The sequence below is a fragment of the Lepidochelys olivacea genome (assembly GCF_965140295.1).
Source record: "Lepidochelys olivacea isolate rLepOli2 genome assembly, chromosome: 6".
Taxonomy (NCBI): Eukaryota; Metazoa; Chordata; order Testudines; family Cheloniidae; genus Lepidochelys; species Lepidochelys olivacea.
This window is the reverse complement of record NC_140416.1, coordinates 124163620-124182862: the sequence shown is the minus strand read 5'-3', so window position 1 is coordinate 124182862 and position 19243 is coordinate 124163620. Positions and strand designations below refer to the sequence as shown.

Below are 19243 nucleotides of genomic sequence, written 5' to 3'. Positions count from 1 at the left end.
ACTCTGAAACCTGACATTATGCAAGTCAAGGGGTTTAAATGATTCTTTCCACATCTTGTGCCCCACGGGCTTTTACTGTTCCACGGGGTCTGTCTACATTCCATAATGGTATTTGCAAGGTTATAAACGTTGGCGTTTAAACCAGTCTCTAATAAGGAGGAGGCTAAAACTATAACGGGCAGGGATTATCCCATATCTGCCCACTGTGGGGTTTCTTGCACCTTTCTCTGAAAGCATTTGATGTTGGCCACCCTCAGAGGCAGGGCAATAACGGATGAGATTGATTAGGGGTCTGACCCAATACAGTACAACAGTTCCTATTGTGTTTGACCCACGCTGGATGACATAAGGTCACTGACCACAGTTTAACAGTCAGCACAGACTAGGTCAGCACCATCTTAAATGGGCCATTCACTAACATGTTGAAGCGCAATAACATTTTGTAATATAGACAGACCCCTGGTGCACATGCCCCGCGACCCCATGTGATCACTTGTTTCAATTTCAAAGCCAGCGGGCCTGGGTGTTGGGTGCCCGAGGTCCTGCTGCCCCGGGATGGGGGCGATAATGCCCCCCACGAAAGAGGGGCCCCTCATCTTGACGGGCTACAGCAAAAGCATGAGACGGTTCTTATTTTGTCGGAAAGGGGGAGCAAACCAGCACAGCAAGGGGCCCTGCACCCTCTACATGAGGTGCAAACTGCACCCACTTCGACCTGCTACCAGTGAGCGGCCCACTTTCTTTTCTGAAGCAGGCGGAAGGAGCTGAGCCACAGAGCCGGACACCTGGCCCCGAGTCGCCTCGCTGATCCCGCAGCCCCCCCACTTCCTCCCACGTGAGCGCCTGATTTGGAGCGGGAGGAGAGGAGGCGCTGCTGTGCTGCTCGTTCCGCTACTCCCCATACTTTGGACCCTCTCCGCTTCCCGTCCGCCGGAGGGTGACCGAGCGGCGGAGAGCAGGTGGCGCTCCAGAAGGGGGTGGCGAGTCGCGGTCGTTGCGGCAGACGCCTCCCTTCCCCCCTTCATAAGATGGCGGCGGGTCCACCTCCTTCTCAGCAGTTCTGCGTGGCCGAGGAACGGAGTGGCCACTGCGCCGTGGTGGACGGGAACTTTCTCTATGTGTGGGGGGGATACGTGGTAAGCAGGGAGGAGGCGGCTTGGGGCATCAGGGGTGGCAATGGGGGGCGGGCTTTGTTGCTGCACGGCCGGGCCAACGCACTGTGCCCCACGGCACCCTGGGCTGGGTGGGAGCAGTGGTTAGTAGCACCCGGGTTCCTCAGCTGCCCCCAAAGGAGCTACCGCTAACTGCGGGTTAATCCTTGTTCCTCGTGAGAGGGCGGCAACCGCCACACGGACAGGGCGGAGGGGGCGTGCACGTTCTTTACGTCAGCTCGGTCGCTGATTGGCGGGGCGGGACATGCCGCGCGGGAAGGGAGCGGGTGTTTCAAGTGTCAGCTGTCGAACGCTCGTGCTGCTGCGCTGGATTCCCAACCGCCATAACGGCCGCCTGTCGAGGCGAAGGGGCACGTGCTTGGTGCCTCCAGGGAGTCCAAGCCTAGAACATGAGAGTGAGAACTTCGCTCCCGTCCCAGATACACTTTCCTCTGCTCCAGTGGGGTGTCCTGAGAAAGATCGCACACACCCCTATGCCCTATTCACATTTCCCATCTGCTCCACTGGGGAGTGGTTTTCTGAATAAAACACACAGGCACAGCTGTCTGCCCCCCTTCCTGTTTCCAATCTGCTCCGGGAAGGGTTCCTTAGCAAAACTGCTTCCGTTTCATTTGTACCTATGTGCTGTCCACCCAGTCACATTTACCAGCTGCTGTGGGAGGGGATCCCAAGTTGGGACTCCTCTCATACCCACCTGTCCCCAGCTACCTTTTCTGTCAAACGTACCTCATGTGAGTGTTCATTAAGCATGGAAAGTGTGACACAGATAAACCACCCTGACACTTTAATACACCAGACTGTTAGGGTGTTAACTGTCATCAGAACAGAGGCAGCTAACAGGAGTTGGGAGGCTATAGCTGTGGAGTCTGTGCTTGGAGGCAGCAGAACTTGATGAGTCGTGCATTTGATCTGGCTGTGGGTTCTTTGACTGTTTGCTCTCTGGGTAGGGACTACACAGCTGGGCAATAGGTACCTGAGTAAGCAGCTGAAATGGATCTGTTTGTTGGTGCGTTGGTAAAGGCCATGAGGTTCTAACCCTTGGAGTTTGATCAGCATAGCTGTTTGAAGTCTCTGAGTGATTAATCACTCCCTGGTGATGAGGGGCAGAGTTGAACTGAGCTGAGCAGGGAGACTTGGTCACTTGCTAGGCAAATTCAAGAGCCCTGAACAGAGGGCAACTAATAGGAAAGTATCAGAGGGAGTTAAGAGAAAGATTGTGAGAGGTTTTCTTCCAGATTTAGTTCTGCATGCAATTTCAAGATGGCCAGCAATGAACATTGATGGTGACCTGTAATGGATGTATCATTTTTCTTTACTGCCAAAAGCGACTTCCTGTTCATGAAATGCAAATTGGTGGCCATGCTTCAGGACTGGAGGGGCAAATAAAGATAGTATTGAGAAGCTGAGGCATTCCTAGACAGTCAGGTTCAGAAAACATTGGTACCCCAGATTCAAGGAAGAACAGAGTTGGCCACCAAGGAATCAGAAAGGAAGTCCAAGATGCTTCTGGTCGTTACAAACCACCAGGCTGCAAGAGATCATGGAAGCATCCTACATGGATGGAGATAGACGAGGATGGTCAGGCTGTGGCCATCAGAGAGAAGAGGGCTAGGAAGAATTCCACACAGCCAGTAGTTTCCATTCAATAACAGGTCCTCAGTTTGGAAACAAAATCCTGCTGGCGCAAGGGAATGGTGAGTTGTACAGGACACACCTCTTGATGTCAGCTTGCGCCAACCTATAAGAAAATCAAGCTTTCCCACAGAGTTCTACAGCTGTCCAAAGAAGACAGATGATCTTTGTTGGGGATTCAGTACTCAGAAGAATTGAAAGAACATTCTTCAAGGGGCAGGTGGACATCAGAATGGTGTGCTGTCTTCCCAAAGCCAAGTCCTGAGACATTACTCCAAGATTGGATGGGCTTTTGAAGTTGACAGGAAAGGATCCATTGATGATGGTTCACGTTGGCATCAATGACAATGTGTTGCAGGATCTCTCTCAGATAGTAGATGATTTAATGGAACTCAGAAGAGTGCTGAAGATGAATGTCCAGATGATCTTCTCTGTAATCATTCCTGTCCCATGAGCAAAGGAAGACAGAAGTGAACCTCTAGCTACATAAGTGGTGCAGGGTGGAGGGTTTTGGTTTTGTGGAACATTGGTTGGTCCACCTTTTGTGGGAAAAGGGGGTTGTATAGTGTGTCTTCTCTGGCACAAGCTGGCTAGAGTAGTCAGGAGGGATTTCAACTAATAACAAAAGGGAACGGTAAAAAGAGAGAAGATATGACCACTCACCACAAAATTGAGATGTTGAGAACAAAATTAATCAAGGTTTCAGAATATCAGCCGTGTTAGTCTGTATCTGCAAAAAGAACAGGAGTACTTGTGGCACCTTAGAGACTAACAAATTTATTAGAAAAAAGAAAAGGGGGACTTGCGGCACCTTAGAGACTAACAAATTTATTTGAGCATAAGCTTTCGTGAGCTACAGCTCACTTCATCGGATGCATTCAGTGGAAAATACAGTGGGGAGATTTATATACAGAGAACATGAAACAATGGGTGTTACCATACACACTGTAACAAGAGAGTAATCACTTAAGGTGAGCTATTACCAGCAGGAGAGCGGGGGGGGGGGGGGGGGGGAAGGGCGGGGACGACGGACGGACGACCTTTTGTAGTGATAATCAAGGTGGGCCATTTCCAGCAGTTGACAAGAATGTCTGAGGAACAGTGGGGGGTGGAACATAAGCTTTCGTGGGCTACAGCCCACTTCATCGGATGCATAGAATAGAACATATAGTAAGAAGATATATCTATAGATATATATATACAGATAAGTTGGAAGTTGCCATACAAACTGTGAGAGGCTAATTAGTTAAGATGAGCTATTATCAGCAGGGGAAAAACCTTTTGTTTTAATCAAAGATGGCCCATTTAGACAGTTGACAAGAAGGTGTGAGGATACTTAACTTAGAGAAATAGATTCAATATGTAGTGTTAGGATATAGATATTCAGGCCTGTCTGCAAAGGCCTGTACTTTAAGAATTTAGGTGTATTCTTATCACTTGGCTAGTTAGAGGTATAAAAGAAAGAATCAAAATCACTGTCTGCCAGTGTAAGGTCCTTCTCTTACTGTGACAGTCTGAGGCCCTGTTCTTAGGCTAAGGCCTTTGGCTAAGCGACAGAGGCAGACATAAGCTGGGAAGCGACTGGTCACATCCTCACATTCCAAAGTAGTCACATTGAAAGAAGGTGCTATTGGGCTGTTAGGAATACAGTCCTGTCCTGATAGTGCCTATCACCTCCAGAGAAAGGGAAATGCCTAGAAGATGTAAAAGGAAATCGAGGTTGATAGTTTTCTGTCTGGTAAGAACTCACTTATCAATAGACACAGCTGGGAAACTCTTATGTCTTTATAGATGTAGTTGTGAAATCCTCACTTCTGTATTGTTTTGTCATTATAGTTCCCACTTTGCTATTGTTTATTGGCATGGTCTCTGTCTGGTTCTGTGATTGTTTCTGTTTGCTGTATAATTAATTTTGCTGGGTGTAAACTAATTAAGGTGGTGGGATATAATTGGTTAGCTAATCATGTTACAATATGTTAGGATTGGTTAGTTAAATTTCAGTAGAATGATTGGTTAAGGTATAGCTAAGAATATTACTATATAAATTAGGGGCAAACAGGAAGTAAGTTGGGATTCGAAAATAAGGAAAAAGGAACTTGTATTTAAGCTTGCTGGAAGTTCACCCCAATAAACATCGAATTGTTTGCACCTTCGGACTTCGGGTATTGTTGCTCTCTGTTCATGCAAGAAGGACTAGGGAAGTGGGAGAGAAGGAATAAGCTCTCTAACATGTGTAATGACTAAGTCACTCCCAGTCTCTATTCAAACCCAAGTTAATGGTATCTAGTTTGCATATTAATTCAAGCTCAGCAGTTTCTCGTTGGAGTCTGTTTTTGAGGCTTTTCTGTTGCAAAATTGCCACCCTTAAATCTTTTACTGAGTGGCCAGAGAGGTTGAAGTGTTATGATTCCTGATCTCAGATTTGTGTCAATTTATTCTTTTGCGTAGAGACTGTCCGGTTTGGTCAGTGTACAATGGCAGAGGGGCATTGCTGGCACATGATGGCATATATCACATTGGTAGATGTGCAGGTGAACAAGCCCCTGATGGCATGGCTAATGTGATTAGGTCCTATGATGATGTCACTTGAATAAATATGTGGACAGAGTTGGCATCGGGCTTTGTTGCAAGGATAGGTTCCTGGGTTAATGTTTTATTTGTGTGGTTGCTGGAGAGTATTTGCTTCAGGTTGGGGGGCTGTTTGCAAGCAAGGACTGGTCTGTCTCCCAAGATCTGTGAGAGTGAGGGATCATTTTTCAGGATAGGTTGTAGATCTTTGATGATGCGCTGGAGAGGTTTTAGTTGGGGCCTGAAGGTGACAGCTAGTGGCATTCTCTTATTTTCTTTATTGGGCCTGTCCTGTAGTAGGTGACTTCTAGGTACTCTTCTGGCTCTGTCAATCTGTTTTTTTACTTCAGCAGGTGGGTATTGTAGTTTTAAGAATGCTTGATAGAAACACCAATGGACCCTGGTTAACAAACAAAAGGAATTGGAATTGCTCATTTATGAGCATAAATGTGATCTAACTGGTATTACTGACACCTGGTGGGATGATTCACGTGATGGGAATGTTAAAATCAATGGTTCTAACCTATTTAGGAAGGAGTGAGTGGGCAAAAGGGCACCCGCAATGGCACTCTATGTCAAAAATGGCATTACCTGTTTCCAGGGCACAGACAACTTAGAAGACATTGATCTCGAATGCTTCTGGTTACATGTCCTAACAGATAAAGCCCAAGATGGGGTACTAGTTGGTGTCTGCTACAGACCACCAAATCACACTTAGGAACAGGATGACTGGCTCCTTATGCCCCTATCTATAATGTGTAGATGGGAAAAGCTGCATGATCATAGACAACTTTAAATTTCAGTGACACATGCTAGAGGTCTATGGCTTCCAGCACTAAAACATTCTTGAACATAAGAACGGCCATACTGGGTCCGACCAGTGGTCCACCTAGCCCAATATCCTCTCTTCCGACAATGGCCCAATGCAAGAGGGAACGAACAGAACAGGTAATCATCAAGTGATCCATTCCCTGTCGCCCATTCCCAGCTTCTGGCAAACAGAAATTAGGGACACTTCAGAGCATGGTTTTGCATCCTTATCCATCCTGGCTAATAGCCACTGATGAACCTATCCTCCATGAACTTATCTAGTTCTTTTTTTAACCCTCTTATAGTCTTGGCCTTCACAACATCCTCTGGCAAAGAGTTCCACAGGTTGACTGTGCATTATGTGAAAAAATATTTCCTTTTGTTTGTGTTTAACCTGCTGCCTATTAATTTCATGTGGTGACCCCCTAGTTCTTGTGTTAGAAGAAAAAGTAAATCTTTCTTATACACTTTCACCATATCACTCATGATTTTATAGATCTCTATCATATCCTCCCTTAGTTGTCTCTTTTCCAGACTGAAAAGTCCCAATCTTATTAATCTGTCCTCATATGGAAGCTGTTCCATAACCCCCTAATAATTTTTGTTGCCCTTTTCTGTATCTTTTCCAATTCCAAAATATCTTTTTTGAGATGGGGCGACCAGATCCGAATGCAGTATTCAAGATGTGGGCGTACCATGGATTTATAAATTTTATAAGTGACAATTTCCTAACTCAAAAGTGTTGAATCCAACTGTAAGGATATTTCAGGACCACCGATCAGGCCCACAGGTTACCTTATGAGCCTAGCAAAGCAGACAACCATTGCTTGCTGTAGCAGACGAATGCCACTGTAATTCCACATTCAAATCCAAGGAACAGGTTTATTTTAGCATAGGTAGAGAATGCCACACCCTAGTGCAGTGGTTTTTAAACTTTTTTTCTGGTGACCCAGTTGAAGAAAATTGTTGATGCCTGCGATCCAATGGAACTGGGAATGAGGGGTTTGGGGTATGGGAGGGGCTCAGGGCTGGGGCAGAGGATTGAGGTGTGGGGGAGAATGAGGGGTTCATGGCTAGGAGAGTTAAGCTGGGTTTAGCTAAGATTTAACTGGGAATTGGTCCTGCTTTGAGCAGGGGGTTGGACTAGATGACCTTCTGGGGTTCCTTCCAACCCTGATATTCTATGATTCTATGATTCTAAGGCTGTGGGATGGGGCTGGGAATGAGGGGTTCAGGGTGTGAGAGGGGGCTCTGGTCTGGGGCAGGGGTTTGGGGTGTAGGAGAAGGTCTGGGCTGGGGGTGCAGGCTCTGGGGTGGGGCTGGGGATGAGGGGTTTGGGGTGCAGGAAGGGGCTCTGGGTTTGGGGTGGGGGATTCAGGGCTGGGGCAGGGGATTGGGGCATGGGCTTACCTCAGGTGGCTCCCGGTCAACGGCATAGTGGGGGTGTAAGGCAGGCTTCCTAACTGTCCTGGCACTGTGGACTGTGCTGCACCCTGGGAACCGGCCAGTGCGGGTGTGGAGCCAGTGCTCAGGGCGGGGGCTGCGTGCAGAGCTCTGTGGTCCCTCCCGCCTAGGAGCCAGACCTGCTGCTGGCCACTTCCAGGGTGCAGCGCAATGTTGAAACAGATAGGGACTAGCCTGCCTTAGCCAGGCAGCACCACCAATGGGACTTTTAATGGCCCAGTCAGCGGTGCTGACCAGAGCTGCCGCAACCCAGTGCCTTACATTCCGCGACCCACTACTGGGTCGTGACCCACAGTTTGAAAACCACTGCCCTAGTGATCACTTGGGATGTAACAGGCCAATGCATTGACTGGAAGTACACAAAGGCAAATACTTAAATCTCAGTACACCATTTTTATACCCAGGATGACACTCTACTTTTATCAACACCCCTCCTCTGACTTGTTATGTAATAATAATAATTAATATTTCTGACAATACATACAATTCCACATTACATAATTATATAACGTGTTTATCTACTTATTAACAATAACAAAACTATTAATCTTATTATTTAAGAGGGGTGTACCTTGTTTATCCTGATCATCTTTAGCAGGTCACAATGACCTCTTCTTTTTCCTGTACTCAGTGGAGACATTCCAAAAACTGAATAACAGGATATTTAGTAAGCCAAGAAGGCCTTATTTGCACTCCTTCCCAATCGGGTTATTAGGCCAACATTTATATTACTTATATATTGTGTATGCATTTATTATGTATTGCTAACCAAGATGTAATCCATTAAATACAATTAGGCCCTTACCATTTTACATGCACCTAATCGCTTTATCACTTCTTTACACCAGCAGGGGGGAATTCTGTATTAGACTGTGTCTTGACAGAAAAAGCGCAACTGATCACAGAACTAAAAATGAATGGTAATCTAGGTATAAGTGATCATGATTTGATCACATTTATAATGTGCAAACAGAATAAAGTCCAGACCAGATACATACTTGGTGCTTTCAGAGGGCCAATTTCACAAAGCTGAAAAATATTTTGAGACAGATAAACTTAGAGGAAGAATTTAATTAGCAAAATGTAAATGATTGTTGGGAATTGTTTAAGAACAATTTACTGGGTGCCCCAAAAGCCATAATCCCACAGTTGAGGGGAAAAAAAACAATCTGGTGTAGAGGGGAAGTAAAGGCAGCTGTAAAAAGTAAAAAATAAAATATAATAATGGAAGAAAGGGGAAGCTGATCGTAATTAACATAAATCAGAAGTTAGGAATCGTAGAAAATTGATAAGAGAAGCAATGGGATACAAGGAGAAATCATGGCTAAGAGAGTTAAGGACAATGAGGAAGAGTTTTTAAAGTATAATAGGAACAAAAAACACCCTAACAATGCCATTGATTCCTGTCACAGGGCACCTACGTCACTACCAAATGTACTTTACTGCCTGTACTGTTCGTGTGGTGTCTCAGTCACACCCACCCACTGTGTTATTACCCTTTCACCAAGGTGTGTATTTATTCCTTTCTTACGAATTATCACTGTGTAATGCAGGTTTACAGCGAGGAGAGGCTTTCCTGCAGCCTTCACTTCTCAGCCCAGGCTTACTCTCTAGCTTTCCTTTGAGCTTCTCTTTTTATGTCCTCCCAGTTACATTCTTAACCCAGAGATTACCACCCAGGTATTCATAATCCCCCAACAGAAAGTGTTTAACTGCTCATAGCCTTCTCCATGTTGCAGCAACATCAGTGACCAGGGTTCTACTAATAGGGCCCTGTCACAGGTCCATCACTAGATGGAAATGATAGAATTATTATTAATAATAATACAGAAAAGGCAGAATTGTTCAATAAATATTTGTTGTGTTTTCTGGGGAAAAAGAGTTGCAGTCATATCATATGATAACACTCTGTTCATTCCACTCATATTTCTGAAGAATGTTAAACAGCCACTACTAATGTTAAACACTTCTAAATCAATAGGTCTGGATAACTGGCATCCAAGAGTTTTAAAAGAACTGGCTGAGGTGCTTTTTGGACTTAATTTTTCAATAAGTGTTGGAGCGCTGGAGAAATTTCAGAACACCAGACAAAAGCAAATGTTGTGTCAATATTTATAAAGGGTAATTGGGATGACCTGCCTAATTATAGACCTGTTAGTCTGACATGGATCCTGGGCAAGATAGTGGAGTGGCTGAAATGGGACTTGATTAATAAAGAATTAAAGGCAGGTAATATAGTTAATGTAAATCAACCTGTGTTTATAGAAATAGATCCTGTCAAACTAACTTGATATCTTTATTTGATGAGAATAGAAGTTTGGTTGATAAAGGTTTGCTATATTGAGACTTCTTAAGGCATTAGACTTGGTACCACACAAAATTTTGATTAAAAAACTACAAAAAATTAACATGGCATATATTTAAATGGGTTAAAAACTGGCTAACTGATAGGTCTCAAAATATAACTGTAAATGGGGAATCATAAAACTAGTGTGTTTCTAATGGGATCCCACAAGGATTGTTTTTTTGGCCCTATGCTATTTAACATTTTTATCAACGATGTGGAAGAAAACATAAAATCCTCCTTGATAAAGTTGCAAATAGCATAAAAATTGGGGGAGTGGTCAATAATGAAGCAGACAGGTCACTGATGTAGAGCAATCTGAATCACTTGGTAAGTTGGGTGTAAGCAAACAGTGCATTTTAATATGGCTAAATGTAAATGTATACATCCAGGAACAAAGAATATAGGCCTAGTTACAGGATGGGGTACTTTAGCCTGGTAAGTAGTGACTCAAAAAGATTTGGGGGGCGTGGTGGATAATCAGCTGAATATTAAGTCCCAGTGTGATGCTGTGGCCAAAAAGACTAATGCAATACTTGGATGCATAAACAGTGGAATCCCAAGTAAGATTAGAGAGGTTATTTTATATCTGTCTTCAGTATTCATCCGACCGCTGCTGCATGCGTTCAGTTCTGGTGTCCACGATTCAAGAGGATGTTGATAAATTGGAGAGGGGTCAGAGAAGATCCACAAGAATGAATAAAGAATTAGAAAACATGCCTGATAGTGATAGAATCAAGAAGCTCAATCTGTTTATTTTAACAAAGAGAAGGTTAAGGGGTGATTTGATTACAGTACACGGGGAATAAATATTTAATAATGGACTTTTTAGTGTAGTAGAGAAAGGTATAACATGATCCAGTGGCTAGAAATTGAATCTACCCAAATTAAGACTGGAAATAAGGTGTAATTTTTAGGGCTGTCAATCGCAGTTAACTCATGCAATTAACTCTAAAAAATTAATCAGGATTAAAAAAATTAATTGCAATTAATTGCAGTTTTAATTGCACTGTTAATAAGTACCAATTGAAATGTATTAAATATTTTGGATGTTTTTCTACATTTTCAAATATATTGATTTCAATTACAACACAGAATACAAAGTATACAGTGCTCACTTTATATTACTTTTTATTACAAATATTTGCACTGTAAAAATGACAAACAAAAGAAATAGTATTTTTCAGTTCACCTCATACAAGTACTGTAGTGCAATCTCTTTATCGTGAAAGTCCAACTTACAAATGTAGATTTTTTTTGGTTACATAACTGCACTCAATAACAAAACAATGTAAAACTTTAGAGCCTACAAGTCCACTCAGTCCTACTTCTTGTTCAGCCAATTGCTAAGAGAAATAAGTGTGTTTACATTTACGGGAGATAGTGCTGTCCACTTCTTATTCACATCACCTGAAAGTAAGAAAAGTCATTTGTTACGAATTACACCTTGTAGGACACGCACACAACTGCTGCGAATTATACCTGGTAGGACACACACACAAGTGCTACGAATTACACCTTGTAGGACACGCACACCAGTGCTGCGAATTATACCTGATAGGTCACGCACAGTTCGAATCTAGGCTGAGGCACAGAAACAAAGTCCACAACTGCAGAGTTCCCAAAAGACACTAAGTTTATTACGCTCGAGCGTGGTGCCCCCCTGCTAGCCAGGAGGGGACCCTGAATGCAGATTATACAAAAGTTATATACCTTTTAGCAAAGCATGTTGCCCTCGTGCATCGGAAACCTTAGCCAATAAACAAACCCTTGTCTTATCTACCACCTATCCCTGCTTGGTGCATTCCTTGTGCTATACCAGTATGTTAATTACACAGCATGGTCCTAAAGCCATGCATCAGTGACTTTTATTATCAGGATGGGAGGCCTCACATCAAGGCCAAGAGACAGGGAGTTAGAGACTGACAAAAACCAGATACTGGGAGTCAAGGCAGGCTGGAGACAAGGAAGAGGATTTTCACAGGGATTCAATATCTAAGGATTACTCCTCCTGGTGTATGATGTGCTGGCATTTAAACAATGGTGGGCCCCAAACCAAAATGGAGTCACATGTGCTAACTTTTCCTTAACACATTTGCATGGCACTTTTATAGCCATCATTGCATTATATTTACGTGCCAGATATGCTAAACATTTATATGCCTCTTCATGCTTTGGCCACCATTCCAGAGGACATGCTTCCATGGTGATGATGCTTGGTTAAAAAAATACATTAATTAAATTTGTGACTGAATTCCTTGGAGGAGAATTGAATGTCTCCTGCTCCATGGTTTTACCCGCATTCTGCCATGTATTTTGTGTTATGGTAGTCTAAAATGACAACCAATCATATGTTGTTTGATTTAAGAACACTTTCGCTCCAGATTTGACAAAACACAAAGAAGGTTCCAATATCAGTTTTCTAAAGATAGCTACAACACTCAAACCAAGGTTTAAGAATCTGAAGTGCCTTCCAAAATCTGAGGGAGGAGGTGTGGAGCATACTTTCAGAAGTCTTAACAGAGCAACACTGATGCAGAAACTACAGAACCTGAACCACCAACAAAGAAAATCAACCTTCTGTTGGTGGCATCTGACTCAGATGATGAAAATGAACATGCATCAGTCCGTACTGCTTGGGATTGTTATCGAGCAGAATTCGTCATCAGCATGGACACATGTCCTCCAAAATGGTGGTTGACGCATGAAGGGACATAAGAATCTTTAGCACATCTGGCACATAAATATCTTGTGACACCGGCTACAACAATGCCATGCAATGACTGTTCTCACTTTCAGGTGACATTGTAAACAAGAAGCAGGCAGCATTATCTCCTGCAAATGTAAACAAACTTGTGTGTCTGAGCTGAACAAGAAGTAGGACTGAGTGGACTTGTAGGCTCTAAAGTTTTACATTGTTTTATTTTTGAATGCAGTTATTTTTTTTTACATAATTCTACATTTATAGGTTCAACTTTCATTATGAAGAGATTGTACTACAGTATTTGTATTAAGTGAATTGAAAAATACTATTTCTTTTGTTTTTTACAATGCAAATATTTGTAATAAAAATATAAAGTGAGCACTGTACACTTCGTATGCTGTGTTGTAACTGATATAAATATATTTTACACTTTAAAAAACATCCAAAAATATCCAACACTTAGATTTACCAAGCCAGCACAAAACAGATTCTATAATCCCCTACTGGTTATCCAGAAGCCAACAACACAGTTCCCTGAAAGTAACCCAGCCTCAGGCCTCCCCTAGATACCCAAGTCAAATATGATGAAGATTGCTGAAAATCTTATTCATCATATAAAAAAGTTCTACTAATCCCAAAGGATTGGACACGTTACCTCCCAGGTTAATGAATATTTCAGATCTTACCCAAATACACGCTTACAGCCAATTCTTATTAACTAAACTAAAATTTATTAAAAAAAGATAAGATAGTATGGTTAAAAGATCAGTATACATACAGACTTGAGAACAATCTTGAAATTCAAATTCATAGCAGAGATGGTGAACTTTGTAAATGCAGAGAGTTTTTCAGAAATAGTTCATAGGTTATAGTTCAATGTTTATATTCAGGGCAGTCCAGTCAGGAGTGGGATCTCAGTCCTTATGGTTTAGGCTTCCCTTGCATGAAGCCTCAAGCAGATCTGAGATAAACAGGATCAGGACCCAAGCAATTTTTTATACAGTTTCAGGCCTTCTTTGACAGCTCGGAGTCCTTTGGTGAACAATAGGCCCTCATGGGAACTTTGAGGTGGACCCATTTCCTAAGCGTCGCTGGTAATTATCCAGACAGATTAACATAAGGCAATTGCCTGTTTTTCCACCATTCACAGATGATTTGCCATACATTTCTAAGAGATGAATACGGTGATATACTATGTTTACAGTTCATTTAAATATTCAGATGTCCTTTTGATCTCTGATCTCTGAATTAACAGAATACAGCATAGACAGGGACTGTTCGATTACATTATTGATCACTACCAATATATAGGTAAATATGCAAAAACACAAACATTATCTCCCCATATGTCTTTAAGAGTTGAATTTATTATTTATTTTGCAGGATGCTTAACCCTTTCCAGTCATGTGTCACACCTTCAAACACTGGCATCTATGCCCCACACAAACACAAGCATGCAGTTCATTCCACTGAAAGTTTTAATGAAGATTGATGGCAAAATATGGAGGACCACAGTCTCCCTTTCTCTTAGTCCCAAGCCTGTACAAGGTGGTAACATGTTTCAAATAGCACAAGCAGTATTTTGTATTTTCATTTATATCCTACTAAACAATCAAGCCTAAGTAAATATCCAAATTCCACTGGTTTTATGCCTAAGAATTCTTTACCATAGGTCTAAGCACAGAATAGACAGCTGGAAAATCCTCAGTTTTAATACTGCGTCTGCCAGTGACTGGCTGGATATCCTTGGACAAACACATTTTCAGAAGTGTTTACTAATTTTGTGTACCCTAATTCTCTGTTCACTGACTTTGGGAGACCAACTTAAGACAACTAGTGTCTGATTTTCAGGGGTTTTCCCATGAAAAGCTGCGGGGTTCTCAGCATCACCAGTAGTCATGCACAAAGGCCCAGGTCCCCAGTCCGCCTCAAATTGGGCACATAAAATTAGTGAACACTCCTGAAAATGTGAGCTTTGACCTCTGTCTGTATATCAATTTTCCCATATTACTTCGCAAGGGTGTTTTGAGGATTAGGTCACTATTTTAACAGTTCTTTAAAGATATAAAGTGCTTTATTAATAATAGCATGACACTTTGCAGTTGACCAGCATTCAGTGAAATCAGCATTTTTATTCTTAACACCAATTATATTAATTCAGGGCTAGTTCATAAAATAGATGCTTGGCTTCCCATCACAGGAGCCCCCAAATCCATTTGCACATGGTCTTATATATTATGTATAACGTGAAAGCTGCAAACTGCACATCTAAGAACAGAACCTAACAGGTGCTTTCAAAAGTCTGGTTCCGTAGATAACCAACGGTGGCAGTTATACTTCCAGAATACACTACCCAAATTTGGAAGGGAATAGTTATAAGGCATCAATTAAAGTAAAGATGTTCATATAAGCAACTGTAGCACGAACTTACTATCTTGGAGTTAACTTTGATTCCTCTCTCTCTTCTCCCATTTGATCCAGACTTTTTTCTAGATCCCTCTGCTTCTTCCTCTGCTACATTCCTATATTTTTTCCCTTGCTCTCAATTCCTACAGCCTTTTGGTGTTTCCCCAAGAACTCAGTCTGATTCCAATCTCAACACTCAGGTTCCTTTATTTGGCATACAGCAAAGCTACTCTTGAGTTGATCAGACTTAAGCACTGGGGATGGGTACCGTGCATACCACATATCCAAAGTTACACACTAAACCTCTTCCTTTATATACATTTACACATTACATTGCATTTACTATACTTTGCATCAGACATTTTGGAATTGTCTTGGTCACTTTGTAGGAACGAGTCCCTATGCAGCATGCTCTGCCCACGCACTGTCCATGCATGACTTACTCTACCTCATCTTATGTTCCATGCTTATCTTATCAATTTTATTTTGTCCATTTCAAGTTATTCCTTTGGTGATTCCCCCTTACTTTAGCTAGTGCATACATTCTGTTTCCAGCCTGCTAATCTCCCTAATCCTGTCTTCCAAGAAACGAGGCCTCACCCATGTCCAGTTAGTGATATCAAGCCAGGCCTACACTGTAAAGACACTGATTCATATTATTATTATCACCAACTTTAATATTGCAACCTCCTTCTCTCTGACTTCATATCTCTTCCCTCCATTCATTCAAACCACTGTTGCCAAAATAATTTTCCTTTCCCAACCATTCTCCCCTATTTGAAAACCTTCTCAGGTTTTCTATCTCTGGCATTAAATTTAAGCTTCTCCTCTTCTTTATGGCATTCCATAGCTTAAGATCTTATATCTCTGCCTTCTTCTTTTCCTATACTCTTCCACTCTCCCCCTACCACCACACACAACCTCTTTCACTTATATATGTCATCAGGCCTTCTCAATTATGCCTGGAAAATCCTCCCAATTAAAGATGGCTTTCAACGAAACAAAAATGATCTTGTGCCTTTCTTTATTTTATGATATAAAAAGAAGCCCTTAGTTTTTTAAGTGTTTTTTTTTAATTTTATTTTGTGGTTTGCTTGTTTATCCAAAATTTAAAATTTGGCCTCTCATTTGCTATATGTCATTACTGGCGGACACAGACATGTTGATTGGGAGATCTGAGTCCTCAACTGAAGGGCCCAAGGTATTGAATCCCATTTTAAAAAAAAGTAGTTTTCTTTCAACTCTTTATTCAAGTATTTGAGTGAAAGTGGTGTTTAAAAAAATGAAGTCTTAAAATAAATCACAGCCCCTCTCTATTAATAGGGTTTCACTTCATGATTTCACTGTTATCGTAATCTTACCAGTTGTCTAGCCTTCCATAGAGACTTCCAGAAAACACAGGTGAGACCTGAATTGCTATTGGGGAGAAATAAAAACATAAAAACCCCTTTAAAAAGTATTTGAGGCCATATCATAAAGAAGCAAAAGGGTACAAACCTAATTAATTATTTATTCCTTTGGAGGTCATCTTCAGCGTTATATAGGTGTATTAGAGTAGCAAGGATTACAATACAATGAAAACTGGTTAAAGTAACCACTCAAGGGACCAGGAAAGATCAGTTATTTAATTACACTTACTAATCAGTAGTATTCTAATAAAAGCAGATAGCTGCTCTCTATTTTGGAGATACTTTTGGGTAGTCTCTTAAAAAAGAAGCTTGCCTAAGTGTGGTTTCTTGCACTGGTTTTGCTGTGTTTTGCTTCATATTGCAACTACAATGCAAAATGTAGTGGCTTTTAGTCATAATTACTATATTTCTTGATGGCACTTAATAATTTTCCTGAGTTGCTACTGCTTTTTACATTTCCTGCAAGATGGCCACTGTGCATTAAACTGATATTGCTAGTTGAATATGGAACCACTCCTCTCCCTCTCTCATTTACTGCAAAGCCAAACATTTTTTTTTTCCAGTCTACCCATGTGCAAGTGAGTGAGCAGGGTTGGCATTCAGCAACTAATAAAATTATTTCATAGGGACACCATTCTGCGTAGATGCTTTATTTTTTTATAATGCTTCAAAAATAAAAATAAAAACTTGTTTTGAACTTACAATGTTAAATATAAAAATACTAGAACTATTGAGCGTTTCCAGATAAAATTATCAGGGAGTACACATTGAGCATAAAAATTTTATGCAGTCTTTGTGAATTGTCTCATTAAAAGTTGTGAAATGTTCCTAACATGTATTTTCATGATTTTTGAATTGTAATGACATATGATACATAACTGATTAAATATTTTGCATAATTGTTTTCTTTTAGTCAATTGAAGAAAATGAAGTATATTTGCCTAATGATGAGCTTTGGCTCTATGAAATTGATAGTGGGTTATGGTAAGCCATTTTATTTATATTTAATGAATTTGAAAAATGTGCTATTTACACCTGAGTATTTTTACCTATGGTAAAATTACTATTATTTCAGATACATAAATGAGGTCTGTTTCTTGTCTCTTGGCTACTTAAATAGCCTGCATTCATTTAGTGTAAAATTTAATATCTGATATATATTTTGGAATAATGTCTTCAGATAAGAAAATACCTATGTAAGCACAGCAATTTTTTTCAAAGGGATGTTTCCAATGTGAACTTTTTAAACACAGTTTAAGACTTGTTAAATGTAAAGAGCCACTTATGTATTTATACTGGCTAAATAAACTTTTATGTTAAAATGAATATTAAATACAACAAGATTAGGGTGCTTGATCCATTTAGGGTTACTTCCTTTTTGTTGTTATTACTTAATCATATCAGAAATATGTTTGCATAGATAATATATTTTAAATGTTTAAATCAGATTAAAATTTTACACATCACTAGCAATATAATATTTAAGTTTTATTTATTTAATTAATTTATTTATTTATTCAAATTTTATTTACGCATTTTGGGGAGGTGGGTCTAGTAGCAATGCCAATTATTAAAGTCGGCCGATACTTCCCATTATCAGACCCTGTTTTTAGTTGCTTATAATTTTGCCAAACTTTAGCCATGTGAGCTGAAATTTTCCATGCTGGGTGTCTGCGATATATATAATATTTTAAATTTCAGCCAAAATGGGTTGAGCTGTTTAAGAACGAGGCTAGGGGAAAATATGCTGTTTTGCCCAAGTTAAAAAGTTATTGAGCCCTTATCTTTGAAATGTTCCATGCTTTGGTGCAGGGACTTGAAATTTGGCAAGGGTATGGCTTTTGTTTGGGGGATGTGTCTTTTGCCATGCCTGTGAACATCCACCCAGCTTTGGCCAATTTAAAGTATTTGAAAAACTGCAGTTTGCACATGTTCAGTAGAGACTTGCTAGAGCCTAACTACAAAAAGTCTCAAAGATTCTGTCCTTAATGAGCACACCTGATAGTGCTGACCAGCCTACTAATGTGCCCTCCTCCCAGAGCAACTGTGTGTTCCCCATCCTGTTATATCTCCTACTAGTACTACTTTGCTTTTGATGTATTTTGGTTTGTTTGGGAGCAAAATTATGAAATTTTAATATATTTACTAAACGGCAGGACAATGCACCTAATGGAAGGAGAGCTACCTACCTCTATGTCAGGAAGTTGTGGAGCTTGCATTAATGGGAAGCTGTATATATTTGGAGGATTTGATGATAAAGGATACAGTAATCGGGTATTGTAATCTTTTAATTCTGGAGTGTATTTTAATCGAATGACTACTAATGCAGAACTTCGTTTAACAAAGCATTTAACCTTGCATTTAACTAGCAGGAAAAATCTAAGGGTGAGATTTTGGTTTTATTTTAGAAAAGGTGCACTTTAAAATACTTTAAATTGTAGATCTGATTCTTTAGTCCCTCTGCATCTGCACATCTCCTGTTGACTGCATTGGGAGTTTTGACTGGGTTAAGACTGCAAGATAATGCCCAGTATGTTTTGTTTTTTATTTTTATTTCTCAAGTTTGCTAGTATTTCCGAAATTTAATTGTATTTCTATGAGAAAAATATATTTGCAACCATAATTAGACTTACCTCACATTTGTTGCTTTTTCTTTGCTCTTTAGTGGGCAAGTGGCATTTGCGTTTCTAGGAAAGTCCGATAATAACTAGTTAACATTAACATATGACTGCTA

At 40.8% G+C, this 19243-nt stretch overlaps 1 protein-coding gene across 4 annotated transcripts in view; it reads left to right on the top strand.

The window, feature by feature from the left end:
* Window positions 1-852: 852 nt before the first annotated feature.
* Window positions 853-19243, top strand: part of KLHDC1 (kelch domain containing 1) — a 65554-nt gene continuing 47163 nt past the window's right edge. For 2 of the 4 annotated variants that reach the window (XM_084631298.1, XM_084631296.1), the window contains exons 1-4: window positions 853-1136; window positions 9059-9154; window positions 17423-17493; window positions 18666-18783. In XM_084631298.1, coding sequence (XP_084487424.1) covers window positions 1029-1136; window positions 9059-9154; window positions 17423-17493; window positions 18666-18783 — 393 coding nt within the window. In that variant the 5' untranslated portion in view covers window positions 853-1028. The remainder of the gene's footprint in view (window positions 1137-9058; window positions 9155-17422; window positions 17494-18665; window positions 18784-19243) is intronic. The other 2 variants (XM_084631299.1, XM_084631297.1) reach the window with 1 other exon arrangement.